Source organism: Trichosurus vulpecula, chromosome 3 (genome assembly GCF_011100635.1).
Source record: "Trichosurus vulpecula isolate mTriVul1 chromosome 3, mTriVul1.pri, whole genome shotgun sequence".
Lineage (NCBI taxonomy): Eukaryota > Metazoa > Chordata > Mammalia > Diprotodontia > Phalangeridae > Trichosurus > Trichosurus vulpecula.
Genome location: NC_050575.1, coordinates 1,965,908 through 1,985,341, shown reverse-complemented (window position 1 = coordinate 1,985,341; position 19,434 = coordinate 1,965,908). Strand labels below are relative to the sequence as shown.

The 19,434-nt window shown below is 40.1% G+C and overlaps 1 protein-coding gene across 3 annotated transcripts in view; it reads right to left on the bottom strand.

Annotated features, from left to right (window-relative positions):
• Positions 1-19,434, bottom strand: part of SIL1 (SIL1 nucleotide exchange factor) — a 268,621-nt gene that overhangs the window by 98,758 nt on the left and 150,429 nt on the right. For all 3 annotated transcript variants that reach the window (XM_036750497.1, XM_036750495.1, XM_036750496.1), the window contains one exon: positions 6,216-6,336. In XM_036750497.1, the coding sequence (XP_036606392.1) occupies positions 6,216-6,336 (121 nt within the window). The remainder of the gene's footprint in view (positions 1-6,215; positions 6,337-19,434) is intronic.

Sequence of the window (19,434 nt, the reverse complement as noted above, 5' to 3'; positions counted from 1 at the left end):
AATCCAATGAGCCTGGCTTCCTTACCATTTCTCCCAGAAGATACACTATCTCCCAACCCCAGACATTTATTTTCATTACCTGCTCCTCATCCCTGGAATTCTCTCACTCTTCATCTCCATCTCTTGGGTTCTGTGGCTTCCTTAAAGCCTTTTCAAGTACCAGTTAAAATGCCATCTTCTACAAGAAGCCTTTCTTGTTCACCCTTAATGTTAATGTGTTTCCTCTATTGATTATCACCAATTCTTCCTGCATATGTATCATGCTTATACATAGTTTCCACATTGTCCCTCTATAAGGCTTTCAGAAAGCAGGGACTGTCTTTTGTCATACCTTTGTATCCACAGGACTTAATACAGTGTAACAACACTGTTGCTTGCAGCTGCTGTGGATATGTAAGGCCAATAACACTAGCACACAGGAGGGCTGCTAGCATAGGTTCTTTGATCTGCTTTTCTAAGGAAGGCAACTTTAAGGGGTTTACAATCTCACTTTAATCAAACATATATATATCAATCACTTACTTCAGGGGAAAAAGTCAGCACTCTGAACTTCAGAGCAAAAACAAACAGAAATTACAAACATACATTATATAAATGGAGCAAATAAACATGAATCGACAGATTTCTGTCTGACAAAATCACAATATACAGTTACCACAGAAGCACCAACATCTGGTGGTTTTTCAAAGCCAGGGGGCTCCAGCGGCTAGCCAGAGTCTCATCTGGTCAAATCACATGACATTCTTCCAGTGAGTGAGAGCCCCAAATAAAATGCTAAGTTCTGAGTTTATATATCCTTCTTAGGGCCTGAAGGCTCCACACCTAATCGGCAAAAGTGTGTGGGCCTGGAGCTTCACACCTATTTAGCAAAAGGGTGTGGGCCTGGGGCTTAGCACCTAGTGAGATTTAAGCAAAGGCACTTGATTCTTCAGTATTCTAAAAGAGAAAACAGTAAAAAAAAAAGAAAAAAAAGTCCCACTTTAATTACCAATACATATAGTACCTCTTACATAGTAGGCACTTACTTTATTATGCTGGTTAACTAACAGGCTGATCTGTGCTTTGAATGGTAATAGTACCATACCTTTATGGCTGCTATAAGAAAACTGATACCTTTTCCGTTTTCTGAATACAACTCCTATAAAATGTCAAAACTGGTAGACAAATGGAAAGGTTTTTTCATATAAGATACATTTAACTGGATTAATGTTTTTTGACTGGCAGTAAGTTCTATTGGTATTTCCTGTGATATTTCCATGATACTGTTTTTCTGTTAATGTTTATAGTGCCTTGCATTATAAATTTAGAAAATATTGCATGATACAATGATCCATGACAGTTCCAAAGGACTTATGATGAAAAATGCTATCCACCTCCAGAGAAAGAACTGATGAAGTCTGAATGCAGATGAAAGCAGACTTTTTTCTTAACCTTCTTTATTATTCTTGCCTTTTTTTCCTGGTCCGTGTCTTCTTTTGCAACATGGCTAATATGGAAATGTTCTGCATGAATGCACATGTATAATCTATATCAAATAATTTGCCTTCTCAGGGACAGGGGAAGCCAAGGGGGAGAAGAAAGGAGGGAAAGAATTTGGGACTGAAAATTTTTAAAAATGAATGTTTCAAAGGATATGAACAGGCAGTTTTTCAATGAAGAAATCAAAGTTATACATAGTCATATGAAAAAATGCTCTAAATCATTACTGATTAGAGAAATGCAAATTAAAACAACTTTGAGATATCGCCCCACACCTATCAGACTGGCTAAAATGACAGAAGAAAACTACAAATGCTGGAGGGGATATGGAAAAACTGAGACACTAATACAATGTTGGCAGAACTATGAACTGATCCAACCGTTCTGGAGAGCAATCTGGAACGACGCCCAAAGAGTCATAAAACCATGTGCCCTTTAACATAGCAATACAGCTATTGGATTTGTTCCCCAAAGTGATTAGGGGAAAAGAAAAAGAACCTCTATGTCCTAAAGGATTTACAGCAGCTCTTCTTGTGGTGGCCAAGAACTGGAAATTATGGGGAGGTCCATCCATTGGGGAATGGTGGATGACTGTGATGGAATATTTATTTCTGTGCTGTAAGAAATAATGAGCTGGTTGATTTTAGAAAAACATGGAAATATTTGCATGAAATAATGAAGAGGGAAAGGAGCAGAACCAAGAGAACATTGTATACAGTAACAGCAATATTGTTCAAAGAATAACTGTGAACAACTAACTATTCTGAGTATTATAAATACTCAAATTTAGCATATAGGATCTATGAAGGAAGAGGCTATCCACCTCCAGAGAAAGAACTGATAAACAGAAGTAGTATGTATAGGATGGATTATCATACATACACACATGCACACATGTGTGTGCATGCATGTGTGTGTGTCTATGTCGAATGGTGGCCTTCTCTACTGCAAGGCAAGGAGGGAGGGAGACAATATGGAACTTAAAATATAACCCCAAAAGTTATATTACATTTTTAAAATATGTTTAAAATGTTTGTTTACATGTAATTAAGAAAAAAAACAATAAAAATTAAATGTAGAAAATACTGCATGGAAATTCTGTTGATTTTTGGAATGATACAGTGTGATGCACTGTTTGTATAATTAAGTTAGCTTCTCTTTTGATCTGAATGCTGTGATATTATACATATGAGCCATTACTTATTAGAGACTTTTGTCTGGAAATTTTCTAAAAGAGCTTTAAACAAAAGAATAACTTTGCATAAAGGAAAAGATACAATAATGTGGAGATGTTCAAAGAGCAACTTTAACACAAGCATGGAGGAAAAAACCAGGAAAGAGAATACAGCCAGAACATTAGGGCAAGGTGCACTCAACCAAGAGGAGGTCCATTGTAAAGAACAGGCCAGAACAATTCAAGGTCAAAGCTCCCAGCATTCTAGGTTCTCACTTCACTCACTTTCATTTCTGGTGGTGTAGCTTTCAGTAGAAAAGGTAATAAGACTTATCAGTGGAACCAATGGAAAGACAAGGATGAGTCTCAGTGACCTCCATTTTATTCACAATCTATTTCCTCTGGATGATTGTATGCTCTGGAGCCAACGAGAGTCAACAAGTATTTATTTTTGTGTCTGTGTGTCACTGTGCAAGACTGGGAATACAGAGGACAGGCAACCCCGCACAAGGTGAGAGGAGACAATGAGCAAATATTTCTGTACAAGAGATTAAAATTAAAGAGGCCTAGGAAAGGCTTCCTGCAGAAGGTGGGACTTGAAGGAAGCCAGGAAACAGAGATAGAGTGGGAGAGCATTCCAGGAATGGGGAAGAGCCAGTGAAGAGATGGAATGTTTTGTTCAAGGAGGAGAAAGGCCACTAGTACAGAGAATCAGGGATGAAAAGACTGAAAAGGTAGGAAGGGCCCAAGTTATGAAGGGCTTCAAATAACCAAACAGAGGTAGCAAAGTGCAGAGAATGAACGTGTGAGAAGCACAGGATGGCTGTGCTCCCTGAGGGAAGAACCAGCTGTCAAAGGAGGACACGGCCAGAGAGGCGCCCATGCAAAAGCAAGACACTGATCAAGGTCAAAGCTGGATACTAGCAACAGCCCTGGAGATGGCACCAGGTTCCCAAAGGCTTGGGAACATAGGGCCTATGGGGGGCAGAAGCAGAGAGGAGAGCTGGCTGTGCAAAGTCAACTAAAGACAAGCTGGTGAAAGACTACGGTGGATCTTGAAGGACAAATGGAGGAGGCTAAACTGCAATTCATAGACACCTAGATGCCACGGAAGATGTCTGAACACACAGACTGGAAAAAAAGATCTTTGCCCAAGAATGCAGCTCTAGCAATGGTATGAGTGGAGGAATGGAAAAAGAAAGAGAATGCTTGCAGAAAACACCTGCAAGGAGAAAAAAGTCCAGGGAAGGAACAATGGGGTCCTGTCCTGGGAAAGGAGAAGAGACAGATGTTGCTGAGAAGCACCATGCTGATGTTGCGATACTTGATGTAACAGGTAAAGGACCCCAGAGAATTACCAAGAGATACATACACAGCTAGGAGATAGGACGGACAGGACGAATGGTGATACCAGAGGCAGAAATAGTAAAGTCAGGAGAAACAGATTTAGAGGGAAGAGAAGAAGAGCAATTTCAGATACAGTCTGAGGTACCAGTGAAACACGCGGGTACAAACGTCTTACAGGAAGATGTGGGTCTGGGGCTCAGAAGAAGATCAGGAGGCCTAAAGAGAGACATTTAGTAGTCATCTGCTTAGAGTTCTTTAGTTGAAACTACAGTGATGAAACAAGACTGCAAAAGCAGAACCCTCAAATGTCACCCCCACAACAAAGGGCTTGGAAGAAAAGCAATAAAAGGAGGCAGAAGGGATTAGAGAAATACAATGAAAATCATCAAACTATGGCATTTCTACTGCCAAGAGAAAATAAAGTATCTAGGAGGGGAGGATCACCAACAGTGTCAAAAACTGCATAGAGTTTGAGGATAAAGGGTTGTTTTGGTTGTTTTTAAATTATCAAATCTAGTAAGTTCAAGAGGTCACTGGTTACCAAAGAAATACAGACTGAATAGAATGTGTGTGGAGGGAAGTGGGGAAGAAATTAGATTAAGCAGGGTCAATTAGAAAGGAAATTTGGGGCAAATGCAAATTTTTTTTCCAGAAGTTAAAGACGAAAGGAAGGAAAGAGATGGAGCTGTAGCTAGATAGGACAGAAGAAAGGCTTTTTGTGACTGGGAAAAATGTTTGAACATTTTTAGGCTGATGGAGGAGTTGGTGGAAGGAAAGAATGAAGATGAAGCAGAGAAAGATGAATAGTGGTGCCAAGATCTTATGTAAATACAGAAGACAGCAGGATCACAATGGCACACAGTTAGAAGAATCAGGGTTAAAAAAAGAGCAAGGATACCTATTCTGTGACCAGAGGCAATTAAAAGAATGTTAATGAAAAAGATTAATTCAGATTATCTCAATCTAGTCAGTGAAACAAGAGACAAGGTTGTCAGATATAGGTTATCAACAGGCTTACAAAGCCTAATCAACTATCCACCTGAGGAAAAGTACCATGAATTTGTGGGAAGTAACTCTGGAGTGCCACAGGAGTAACTGTGCCTGTATGTGGGGGCTAAAAAATGTATTTTTTCCAGTTCATCAGTTCAGTTGCGTCCAACTCTTCATGAGCCCATTTGGAGTTTTCTTGGCAAAGATCCTGAGGTGGTGTGCCATTTCCTTGTGCAGCTCAATTTACAGTAGAGGAAACTGAGGTAAATAGGGGTAAGTGACTTGCCTGGGGTCACACAGCCAGTTAGAGTCCAAGGCTGGATTTGAAGCAACAAAGGTGGGTCATTGCTATGTTAAATTCATAGGTTTCCAACCAAAATACTTGCCTTTGCAAACTCAATGATATATCTATATATTAGCCACTCAAAATGAAATCCACCCAGATCTTTCTCTCCCTCTCTCTCTGTCTCTCTCTCTCTCTCACACACACACACACACACACACACACACACACACACACACACACGACAGACACACAAAACCCCACATAAAGGGACACACTGTAGAAGGATAACTTGGCCATTCAAAATACAAAGAGCACAGTACAGCTGGATTCGAGATATCTAATATTATGTACCTCACACTGAAATATTGCTTTAAGGCTTTCCACACAACTCTATGAGGTAGGTAGTACAACTGTTCTTATCCCCATTGTCCAGATGTTCGACATTAAACAACAGGGTAAGCTAACCGCTAAAATAGGACTTTAATTTCTAGACTACGTAAAGCCGCTCTAATTTCAACACGCTGGAGATTTTTTGAATTAGTGAAAATTGTGAATTATAACTTTTTTTAAATGCAGATTTTTTGCTTTCTAAAAAAAGAGCACTGGTTAAAAAAAAGAGGGGCTGCTAGACCTGCTTTAATGAATAAATAAGGCTCATCTATAATCAGCTCATTAAGCTCTTCTGAACAGCTGTGTTCTGGTAAAGGTTAAACCCTTCTCCTAAAGTCTTGCTCACACTATTCATTTGCTTTGGGATGCTGGCACAAAGGTAAACTTCAGTCCATTCCTAGGCGCTTTAACACAAATTCTAAATCAGGAGTACTGAATTCATGAGGCTTTTTATTGTACTTTGAATTAAGGAATATTATCGTAGTTAATGTCAGAAATATTACAGAAACCAACACCATACACCAGGTCCCCTTGGGTCTTATACTTTACCTTTGGCCTTTTTTTTGCTCTTTCAAGTTATTTTGGTATTTTTCCCCATCCGGGAGCTTTACTTCTCTCTCTCCAGTCTGCAGATTCAGACGCACATGGGAACCAGCAGGGACAGCTTGACCTAAAAGCCAAAAGGAGGGACACTACATTAAACCTGGGGTGGAGGGCAAGGAATTCTGGGTTCTGACGATTCCTGAAAGAGTTTTCTGTCACCCACACAAACGTGTGACATAACACTGCTCCTACTGGTGAGAGGCTCCAGCCTTCGCTCAGGGGAAAGTGACAAGTGACAAACAAGTTGAATTTAAGCTCTAAAAATGCCAAATCCTTTAGATTCATGTCTTCAGATGCACCCTTAACCGGGCTCTTCCACTCTCCCCCATACCCATACCCAAGCCCATAGTAAGGAATAGGTGAGCCCCTGCATCTAAAACAATAAACGTGCGGCCAATAAGAACCTGAGCGTTCTCCTGTCTGATTGGCCAAAATGACAAAACAGGAAAATGATAAATGCTGGAGAGGATGTGGGAAAATTGGAACATCGTTACATTGCTGGTGGAGTTATGAACTGATCCAGCCATTCTGGAGAGCAATTTGGAGCTATGCCCAAAGGGCTACAAAAATGTTCACAACCTTTGACCCAGCAATACCACTTCTAGAACTGTAACCCAAAGAGATCACACAAGTGGGAAAAGGTCCCATGTGTACAAAAACATTTACAGCAGCTCTTTTTGTAGTAGCAAAGAATGGGAAATCAAGGGGATGCCCATCAAATGAGGAATGACTGAACAAGTTGTGGTATACGAATGTAATGGAATACTATTGTGCGATAAGAAATGGGGAAGATACGGACTTCATAATAACATGGAAAAACCTATACGATGTAATGCTGAGCGAGTGGAGCAGAACCAGGAGAACATTACACACAACCACAGATATATGGATTCTGTGAGGACTAACCCTGATAGACTTGTCTCTTCTCAGCAACACAAGGTGCAAGGACAACTCCAAAGGACTCACGATGGAGAATGCTATCTACATCCAGAGAAAGAACTATGGAGTCTGAATGCAGATTGAGGCACACTGTATGCTCGCCTTTTTTTCCCCCTTGGGTTTTTTTTCTTGTTTGTTTTTGTTTTGGGGTTTGTTTGGTTTTTTTTTTTTTGGTTGTTTCTCCTTTCTCCTGATTCATTCCATTGGTCATAATTCTTTACAACTTGACTATTGTGTAAATAAGTTCAATGTGAAGTTACGTGTAGAAGATACATCGGATTCCGTGCCATCTTGGGAAGGGATGGGGGGAGGGGGGAAGAAAATCTGGAACTCAAAATTATGTAGAACTGAGTGTTGTAAACTGAAAATAAAAAATCCCCCCCAAATAAAATGCATAAGCCATCCACCCCACCACCACCACCAAAAGAAGGGACCTGAGCATTCACTCTCTGGATGAAGTAGTTATCAAACATTCAGATTTATTTCATGCCTTAATGCTCAGAAGCCCTGTACTAGAACTTTCTGTGGGCAAGCATAAAAGAAAGAGAAGAGTGGCACCTCCTTTAAAGAGCTTATTAGCCAGTTAGGAAAACAAAATATATACAGCACACAAAATAACACCAATACAATTACAAAGCCACAAGTCAGTAAGTAAAAAATAAGACACTGTAAATTGAATGCTGAAGTGCTCCAGAGATGTAAAGTACAGGTGTGATTGGTGTTAGGATTGCTGGCTCTAGGGAGGCTATGTGCAAAGAGGTTAGAGACACAAACTGGCAGAGAGGAGGCAAAGACTATGCCAGGCAGAGGAAAGAGTATGTGCACAAGCAGAGAAACAGAAATCAACATGCTTGGGATGACAGCTAGCAAAAAGAGTGGCTTGGGCAGGGAAATACAGGAAAGTGTCCAGAGACAGGAAGACGGGGCTGGGCTGCAGCAAAGAGTCATTGCCAAGGATTATATAATAAAAAACAGCACTGGAATAAGATCTTCCCAGGCTGCTTTGACCCTAAGCATATACAAGAAGAACAAATGGACCAGCAGCGAACCGTGCCTTATTAGTTTCTCTCCAGTCTCTACCAGCCTTTCCTTTTGGCTGAGCCTCATTATCTATAAAAGGGAGACCAATTCCCTGCCTTCAACAGAAGGCTAGAGAAGGACATGGACTCCATAGCCTCTTCACTGAGAAAATGCTTAGCAATCACAAAGATGGGATGGAGGAGAGGACAGAATGGTGCACTTTGCAAAGTAACGAATGACAGATCCTTGGGACAACTCTGGCAAGTAAGAACGACTTTTAACAGCTTTTTCAAGAATTAATTATTATCAGTATTGTTTCGTATATCATGGATTAGCCATCCCGCTGTCAGTTCAGCCAGCTGCTAACTTTATGAAGGTTCTTGCTGTCTTAGAGATGGATGCATTATATAAATGGAGCCATACTCTTAACCAAAGGCTAAAGACAAAACTGGAAAGTTTCAGCAAAAAGAAAATGAATGCACCTAGGATAAGAAGGGAAGAGGAGACTGGAAAAAAATCTTCATCAAATTTATCTGATAGAGGTTTGGTATAAAAACAATTAACAGACAAAGGCTATATGATGCAACTAGCACAAGAAGGGAAGAGTAGAAAGGGGAAAAATCTTTAACAAATTTATGTGACAAAGGTTTCACATGCAATAGATTGGTCAAAGGATACGAACAAATAGTTCTCAAAAGAACTGCACAGAATTCAAAACCACATGAAAGAATGCTCATAATCCCTAATAATAAGAGAAATGCAAACCAAAAGAACCCTGAGGTTTCACCTACCACTCTGCAAACTGACAGAGATGGCAAAAACACGAAAGTAATCAATGGTGGAGGGATCGTGGGAAGTTAGGCACACTAGTAAAAAGTACTGGAGATCTATGAGTCAGAAAAAAAATTCTGGAAAGTATTTGCAATTATGCAAATAAAATGACTAAAATTTCCATACACTTTGACCAGGAGATTCTACTACTAGGCTTATACCCCAAAGAGTTCACTGATAAGAAAAATGTGCCCATATACATCAATATATTTATAGCATTTTTGCATTAGCAAAAAAAAAAAATTTTAGAAACAAAGTAGATGTCCTATCAACTAGAGAATGGCTAACCAAACTGTGGTACATGAATTCCCAAAATTATTCATTTCACATGACTCCCCACAGAAGGTATGAAACAAGTAATATTCATTTTAAAATATCGGACATGGTCATTTAAAACAGAAGTAAAACATGAAAGAAAAAAAGACTTCATGGTAGTATAGGTAAGAAAGACATAAAGTACATGCCAAATTTGCAAGTTACCTGGCTTAAAGCATCCAAAGCCAAGAAACTAATGAAAACAAAGACAAAGAAAAGATTTACAAGATGTAGGGGAAAAGAGAGAAAGTCAGGGAGAAGGGACAAGAAACCAGGTCTTGGAAGAAAAAAGAAGAAAAAAAAACACAAGTTCACAATGAAATGCTTTCCCCTTCAGGGGCAGAGGTAGGCTCTGTGTGGTTTGGGGGAGTGCCACTGGGCCTCTCTGGCCCTCACTCCGGCTCAGCACACACACCTACAAGGTGCACATTGTGTGTAAGGCCCTGTCCTAAGAGATGGGCACACAAAGACAGAAAAACCTGTATCTGCACTCCAAAAACCCACATTTCACTGGGGCTTACATGTACAAAAATAAATTTATATTCAATTATCTGAGGAAGGCTTCACAGAAGAGATGGCAAAGGAGCTGAGCCTTAAGAAGTGCTAAGGATACTGAGAAGAAATGAGAAAGGAGGCCATTACAGGAAGTCAGGGTAGCTTCAACAAATGCACCAAGGTGGGAGGTGGTACGTCACGTTTAGGAAACAAACAGCAGTTCAGTATGGCAGGAAACTAGAGTAAGCCAAAGGAAATAACATGAGGTAATAAGGGAAAGATAGTTTAGAGTAAGACTGTGGAGGGCCTTAAATGTCAGGTTGAGTAGTTTCTATTTTATCCTACGCATATTAGGGACCCCCTATGGGATATGGAAAATTTGGGAGCTATGTGGAGGATGGATTAGAGAGGGGAGAGCCTGGACACTGGCAGACCAATCAGAATACAGTCTGTATTGAAGCAAAAATGTGTTGCCACTCCACCTTGATTTTATTTACACTAGTACAGTCATGACATACAGTTCTTTTTGCTCTTCCTTCTTCTTTCTGCATCATTTCATGAAAGTCTTCCCAAGTGAATTTTTCACATTTATATTTCTTATGGCATAATAAGATCCCATTAAATTCTTATACCATAATTTGCTCAACTGCTCCCTTATTGCTGGGCACATATATTGATTCCAACTTTTTAATTATCATTAATAATGTTGCCGTGTACATTTTTGTACAAAGAGCTCTTCTCTTACTATCGATAACCTCACTGGGATAGTACCAGAACTATGATTTTGGGGTTAAAAGGTATTGGCAATTTTATAAGTGTTTCTGCATAATTCCAAGTTGTTTTGAAAATTTAATCAGCATTGATCTGATATACCTGTCTTTGGACTGCCCCTCCAAAACCGATTACAGAACCATAGATTGAGAGCTAGACGGGATCTCAGAAGCCATTAAGTCTTCCCACCTTAGACTATCATTTTAATGCCAACATTTCCCATATTATTCAAATAACAGCAACAAATAACATCTAAACCTATCTAAGATGATGAAAATTAATCATTCAATCAACAAGCATTTATTAAGAGCCTTACTATGTGCCTGGTACTGTGGTATACACTGAGGATACAACGACAAAAATTAACCAGTCTTTGACCTTGAGAATCTTATATTTTATTTGGAAAGACAGTATTTACACATATAATTATACATAAAACACATCCAAAATCAACACAATATAATTTATTGGGGGAGGACCCTTGCATCTCGGGGCAGAAGGGACAGATTTTCTATTTGACCCTAAATGCAACAAGGTCTACCTGGAATTCGATTTGGAGGGTGACACAGTCAGACCTGCAATTTACCTAAGATGAGAAGATAGGTTGGGATGGACACCAACAGAGGGAGCCACCATGTTAACGAGATCAAAGAATAACCACAAACAAACTCAAAAGGTACCTGAGTGGACCCAGCAAGGCTGACTTTGTAAGGGAAGAGATCAAAAGAAAGACGCCAGGCACGAGAGCTAATTGCACCAATTTTGCAGTGAATTGAGGGGCTACAGTTTATTTTAGGGAAAAAGATGGATTCCTGAGTCTATTAGGAGCCCAGAATATCAACCTTTGCCACAAAAGCATAATTTCATTAGCAGCCCATTAGCAAGAGTGGGGCAAACCATTTCTAGCTCCTACTTTTTCATTATGTTTACTGATCAATAGAGTCTTTGAACATAGGTTGACTGAGAATCCAATAAAGCAGCGAAAATTTCTCATTAGCCAAATCTGAAACACAGAGACTGTATGCTAAACGTACCCTTCTGTCCTTGTTATTTTTTCAAAACAATAATTGAAGGGGGGGGGACAACAAAGGGTCACATATTACTTAATTTTTTTTTATCTTTCTTACAAGTCCCTTGGGACCCCGAAATAATTGGCTATTTGTTCACTTTGATGAACACTTGTTACATTCACTGATAACCAAGCAAAGTGATACAGAGGGTGTCTAAAAAGTCTTAGTGCTATATTAAGCTATCAAAACCTAAAGCTGCACTAAGACTTTTGGGACACTGGATATATATGGTTTTATTTACAAAGCAATACTCCTGGCAGTTGGGACAGGACCTTCAACTGTAAAATGGCATTAAGTGCCTATATAAACGATTAGTACTAAGGAACAGCATACCTGAGTGACTTCATCTGCAGGAAGGGCTTCCATGGAAGCAACAGCATTCAGTACAAATAGCACCGGACTGGCAAAGCCCTGAGTTCTTCACAACTATTCATACGTACACAGTGCAAGATACCTTCAGCACACAACCTTCTGTGTTTTTCACAATAAGTGAGGCAGATACTACACCCACATTTTCCCTTTTTTGCAGATGAGGAAACTGAGGCTCAGAAAAGTTAACTAAAAATCCCTAAAAATCACATAGGTACTAACAGGTAAAGCCAGGACCCATTCTAGGCTTTTGATTCCAAGTCCAATGCTACTCTTGTCCTGGTCCCCCACAGATCCCTTCAATTGCTTAGTTCTCCTGCCTTCTTCCCAGGGATATTATTTCATGAGTATAAATAAAAATGAATAATGAGAAAACACTTTGGTGTACTGAATATATAGTAGGCACCAGAAAAATTTCTTTCACCATTCTTCCCTGAAAAACTCAATCAAATGTTTTAAAGAATTATTACTTTCTATTCCAATATAAAGATTGCTAAATTATGTCCTTTTAAAGCTCAGTGTGAACAAAGGCTGCAGAGTGTCCAATCTGAGAGGAGCAGAAAACGTGCAAGTTAAGCTAGGCTTGGGTCATATGAAAAACATCCATCCACTGCATCTATTATAAACTCCAACCTCCTGTAGGCTTTGACACTGTTCACTAAAGATGGGACTGTATCTCTCTGGTTCCCTGAGATACCAGAACACAAATCAATCATCCCAAATGCAGCAGTGCAGGCAATGCAAACCCAGAGTATTTAAATGAGAACAGCTTCCATCAGGCAGCAAGGGAAAACAGCTTTGGGATTTGGGGATAAAAATTAGCTCAATCATGGGCTTACGCCAATTTTTCAACAATGCACTAGACAGCTAGCTTATAAAAGCAGTCACTAGGCTACAGGCTCCCCACTTCCACTGATACCAACCCAATGCCGACCTCCCCCTTACCCCACCTCCCACAATTAGGGCCTTAGGTTGTTCCTCTGGGGCTACGGTGACAAAAGCCCACCCAAGCATTCAAAGAGGGGCTTGGATAGGGATGCTAATTAAAAGACTGGTATTTCTGCAAATTTGTTATAACAGGTAATCTGAAAGCAACCAATCTGATGATTCCAAGTGGGCAATGAAGCTTTCCAGACTCTCTATACTGATGTCTTCCTTCTCTGAATCTCTACATGTCTAGTCTGCACCAAATAATTTTACACCTGATTACAGACATAAAATCTCAGTATGATTATAACCATTTTGTCAGAGGTAAATCATCCTTAATCAGATTATAAATCCCACAGCATGTAACAAAGTCACAGTGTTAGACTCATAAAGTCGTTGCCCAATAAAATCTGTTGAACTGCTAAACAACTTTATCATGCCATCTCAACCCTGTTTTTCATCTTGCATTTCAACTTTAATCTAAGTTAGAGTGTAAACCTCAGACGCTGACTTTCAGGCTAAAACAGGAGTGGGAGATTTCAGGAAGGGGGAAGATTTGCATAAACTAATGCAGAATGAAATCTACAGCATAAAAAAAAGGAACAATGACCACAATGACGTAAAGGAAAATAAAAGTGAAAATCTTCAGAATTCTGTTCAATGTTCACTCATGACTTCAGAAGTCTAATTGTGAGGCCTGCCTCCTGCCTCTCAGCAGAGACGGGCACACTAGAGGGGCAGACATCTGCAGGCATGACCACTGCACTCATCTGTTTTGCTGGACTATCCCTGACACAAGGAGAACTGAGGGTAGAACCAAGAGAAAGCAACAATTTTCTAAATTTCAAAAACAAGAAGAGAGCATTAGGAAAACATGTTTTAAAATAAAGCAGGAGTAGAAAATGTTTGTTACTATTAAATCACTAACCACACAAAGCAAAAGGGGCAAAACATGGCCCAGAAAAATGAAAACATATCTAGCTATAGATTTATTGGGATTATAAGAGGAATCTTTTAAAAGTTTAAAGTCAAAAAACAAACTAGTGACAATGTACATAAAACTTCATTCAAAACTACAACAACCATGCCAAAATGTATTTCAATTGTGTAATATGGAGTACTAAAGAGGTAAAGGGGACTGAGAACAAGTAAGGGAGAGAAGAGATTTGCCATTTAGTAGAAATAGTGGGCGACGGGGGTAGGGCAGCTAGGTGACACAGTGAGTAAAGGACCAGCCCTGGAGTCAGGAGGACCTGAGTTCAAATCGGGCCTCAGACACTTGACACATTTACTAGCTGTGTGACCTCCAGCAAGTCATTTAACCCCAATGGCCCTGCCCTCCCCCCTCCCCCCCCCAAAAAAGAAAAAGAAATAGCAGCAGGGGTCACCAGTTTGTAGGATCACCTCCAGGGCCTTCTTGAGGCTTGCCTAAACTTCTAGGCTAGTTCTTATCATTAGCCCCAGCTACCAAGTACATAACGAGAACTGAAAGAGCAAATTAAAAAGCAGAGAAGGCAGAGAAGAGGTGAATGGAACTCAATAACCCAAATCCTGCTTAAAGTAAGGGTCAGAGATCTTCCACTGGGAAGTACAACTGGACTAGTCCTCTGGTGTGTCAGATGGAGAAATTCTAACAATAAAGCTGGAAATGTGTTGACCAGCCGTGAATCGCATCTAATCTCAGTCTAAAAAATTCAAATACAGGGCAACGGAAGAATTAGCAGAAGCAAACAGCAGTATCACGGCCAGAGAAGTAGCAATGGGAGGTGGGGGGAACCTTAAGAATAGTGGTGGGGCTCTAGCAGACAGCAGGAAAAATTGTCCCAAGACAGGGCTTTGAGAGCTCAAGCAGGAATAGACCTTAAGACATAAGGAAAGGTTCAACACATTCACCACAATACTTTTTGGAAGGAGCAAAAAAAAAAAAAAAAGTGGTAAACAAAAGGATTATTCCAATACCTAAATGAACAAGTAATTTTTCAAAAAGAAATTCAAGCAAATAACAACCATACGAATGTTCCAAATCGCTGATGACAGGAGAAATACAAACTGGTAAGAATACTGAAAAAGGGAGAGCCAGAACTGCTGCTAATGAACCATCGGTAAAGTCGGCAAAGGATTCAAGCATTCTGAATGAAGATTTCAATCACATCACAAAGTCACTATACCAGTGACCAAGTGACATCACTACAAGGCACATATACCGTAAAGGGGTCAAAAACAAGAAAAAGAACCCCAAAGCACAAAAGAATTTATAGCACAACTTTTTATTGTAGCGAAAAAAACTAGAAACAAAGTGGGTACACGTTAATCGGCAAGCGGCTGAACGAGTTACCACACTTTAATGAACAGTTTTAAGGAATAAGCATCGTGACGTAAGAAATGGCAAACAGGCCGGATACAGAGAAGTAGAGGGTAACATCTATGAACTGACGACAAGTAAAATGGGAAGAAGCAGGAGAAATAGACAAGTACTAATAGTATTCCGGATCTGACTCTCGCTAACGAGGAGGAAGTGATTGCTGGGGTAGAAATGACGGGAACTTTGGAAGGAAGCGACCACGCCAACCTAGCAGCAGGGTGAAGAAGATGGAAACTGGACACAGAGTCCAACATGAGGCCTAGGACCACATTGACTACAGTACTTCAGGAGAAGTCAGCTCAGGAAAGATGAAAGACGTCTATGAGTGAAATTCTGAAGACGCAGAGAGAAACAACGAGGAGAAAAAACTGGGTGTCTTAAGAAACCAATGTGAATATACAGGGAGTGCACCAATTTAAGTTTAAAAAACTAAACGTACAGAAGGTGGAAGCAAGGCCAGGTGGTTAGAGATGATTTGAAGAGTGCAGCATGGTCCAACAAAAGTAGTGTTGACAATGATAAAGTCGAGAATGAGCTATGGCTGGCAAGGGAATCTAAGGACGACAAAAAGGGCTTTTTCAGTTATGCCAGGAGAAAAAGAAGGTTCAAAGAAGAGGTGAGACCCTTGCTCAAGCTGGACAGCAAGATGAAAACTAACAGCAAGGAGAAGGCAGAGCTACTAACATTTCATCTTTTGTTTCTGTTTTCTCTACAAAAGAGAAGGATTTTGATTTTGGCAATGACAACTCCTCTGGTAGGAGGAATTAAGTGGCGGATCAGAGCAGGAGTGCACAGCCTGCTGAAGATCTAAGTCCAGTCCGGGTTGGGGGTTCTTAGGGAAGGAGGAGTGCTGGTGTGGCAGAGCTGGCACATCCCCCCAAGCTTGGAACATAGTTCTCTTAACTCTACAAGCAACCATACCCCGCTGAAAAACTCAAGGGTCAAGTTAGTTGGTTGGGAATATGGCCAGGCAGCGAAAACGCACCCAGATTCAGTCTCAGACTCTGGAATCCTTCTTTGGTGACAAAGAAGACCAAAACATACAGCCAGAAGAAGTCAACAAAATCAAAGAGCCTACACCAAAAGCCTCCAAGAAAAACATGAACTGGTCTCAGGCCATGGAAGAGCTCAAAAAGGATTTGGAAAAGCAAGTTAGAGAAGTAGAGGAAAAATTGGGAAGAGAAATGAGAAGGATGTGAGAAAACCATGAAAAACAAGTCAATGACTTGCTAAAGGAGACCCCCAAAAATGCTGAAAAATATATTGAAGAAAACAACACCTTAAAAAATAGACTAACTCAAATGGCAAAAGAGCTCCAAAAAGCCAATGAGGAGAAGAATGCCTTGAAAGGCAGAATTAGCCAAATGGAAAAGGAGGTCCAAAAGAGGGAAGAGAACAATTTGCAAATGAAAGGCCAATGAGAATGACTTTGATTCTTGAGAAATTTCTAGAATGACTCATTAAAGAGATGGTCACCAATATGTAGAAGGGGAAGTGGGGATTTAAAAGAACCAAGAACTCATGACAGACTAACCTCATTTTCTTTTGACAAGATTATTCTACTAGTAGACAAAGGGAATGCTGTGGATATGGTTTATCTACATGTCAGTAAAGCTTTTGATAAAGCATCTCATAACTATCTTGTGGAGAGGATGGAGAAATAGGAATTAGATGATAATATAATTCAGAACCGGCTGGATGGCTGAATTCAAAGAGTAGTTGGTTCAGCGTCAAGGTGCTAGGACATCTCTAGCAGATCTGTGCTTGGTCCTGTGCTGTTCAACATTCTGATCCATGAGTTGCATAAAGGCACTGATAATATGCTTATTGATTTCGTAAATAATACAACGCTAAGAGGGACAGCTAAATGATAAAGGTAGGATCCAAAAAGACTTTGACAGGCCAGAGGAGCTGATTAAGATGAAATTCCATTGGGATAAAGGCAAAGTCTTATATTTGTATTTAAAAAAAAATACTTAAAAGCACTCCACAATTGTAAGATGGAAGAGGTATGAGTTATATTTTCATTTGTTCTGAAAAGGAGCTGCAGGGCTTTACTGAACTTCAATGAGTCGACAATGTGGCATAGCACACAAAAAAAGTTAAATTAATCTTGGGCTGCATTGAAAAAAAATACAGCTTGAAAGAATAGGGAGATGATAGAACAATGGTATTCTACTTATAAGGCCTCATCTGGAACACTCTGGTCCATTCTGGTCATCACAGTTTACAAGACACATTGATAAGCTGACAATTGTCCCAAGGGGGAAAACCAGGATGAATGAAGGGCTTTCAAATCATGACTTAGGATGTCTGGTTGAAGGAATTGGGCATGTTTAGCCTGGAGAAAAGAAAACTCATGGAGACGTGATGGCAATGTTAAATCTATCAAAGACCATCTTAGAAGAAAAATGACACTTATTTCATTTGTCCCCAGAAGGCCATGCCAGGGGCAATCTGTGGCAGACGCAGAGAGTCAGCAAATATTTCCAAACAATTCCATCTGTCCAAGAGAGAAATGAACTGCCTCGAAAGACACCAAGTTTCACCTGCTTGGAAGTCAAGCACTGGAAAATGATTAGTTCAGTGTGTCATACTAGCGATGCCTTCATGTAGGGGGTGGCCTCTGGGGTCCCTTCTAAAGCTCAGATTTTGTGATTGTTAAAAGGAAGTAAAAGTAAATCACCAGAAAAGGCTCCGGAATTGCATACAATTTGTCAAAAATCAAACAGAATACAGTACGATGGAAAGGGTGTTGGATGTGATCTGGGTACAAACCCCATTTCTTGCAAGCCCTTACTTATTACCTGGGTGACCCTAAGCAAGTCACTTGACCTTTTTAGACCTCAGTGTCTGCATCGGTTAAATGAGAGGGCTGTACTGTTTGCCAACAGCCAGACCAGAGGCACAGAATAAAACACATTTTCAGACACAGTCAATATATCTGTCTGTTTTGCGTAACTAAATACGATCTGTGATATAAGGAAAGGTTTCTATTGGGACCCAGGGAAGTTGATGGGTAATGATAATAGTGCATAGATGGAGAATGGATAAATAAAAAGATGAGTGGATGAACAACGAATGAGAAAAGAGCATCCGGCAACAATCTTAAAAATTCACAGAAGAGCGCAGAAGGAAATTCAGAAGGGAACACAAGACAAGCTGAGCAGTTTTGATACTGTCCTGCTAAATATAATAAATTAATGAAAAGGGGGTTAGTAACTATTCACTATGTGCCAAGCACGGTGCTAAGTGCTGGGGATACAAATAGCTAAGTCTCTACTCTCACACTCTAATGGCAGGGGGATGACACATAAAGAGAAGCCATGTCTCTGCAAAAGAGAGAGCAAAGAAACAAATGGAAAGGGGGAAAATGCAGAAAGAAAGAAACTCAGCAGATTCTATTACTATCATGAAGTCACTTGGACTGAGTTTTGGGATACTGTTCTTGAATTTGGAGATGTGGTCAGGACACTCCTTTTCCCCTGAAAACCTTCAGTGGCCCCCTCTATTGTTGAGTAAGCTATTAAAGGCCCCCAACAACATACCACTCTACCCTCCCAGTTTTGTCTCGTATGTTTCCCCTCCACAAACTCTATGCTCCAGCCAAATTAAACCACTGTCCCCTATACACACACCTCAGACTAGCCACAAACACACCAAGCACTCACTGGTTCTCTGTGCCTGTCTCCTGCTGCTCCTTATGCCTGAAATGTCCATCATCTACTTCTTGACTAGGAGATTTCCTTCTATACTTTAAAATGCAACTTAGTTGCTGCCTCCTACACAAACCCTTCCATCACAATAACGTTTTCCATCTTTTGACAGCATAAAGCACTCTCTAAATGACCTATCATGTACTATGGAACAATTATTTGCACATTCATCTAATCTCTCCACCTTACCTAAACTATGTAACACACACACACACACACACACACACACACACACACAGGCGCTCTCTAAATGACAGTAAATACTTTTTCAAAAATTTTGTTGAACGAAGAAAGTCATGTGAAATGCCAGCCTGATCCCATTCTACTCAAACAAGTCATCAAGAAAGCGA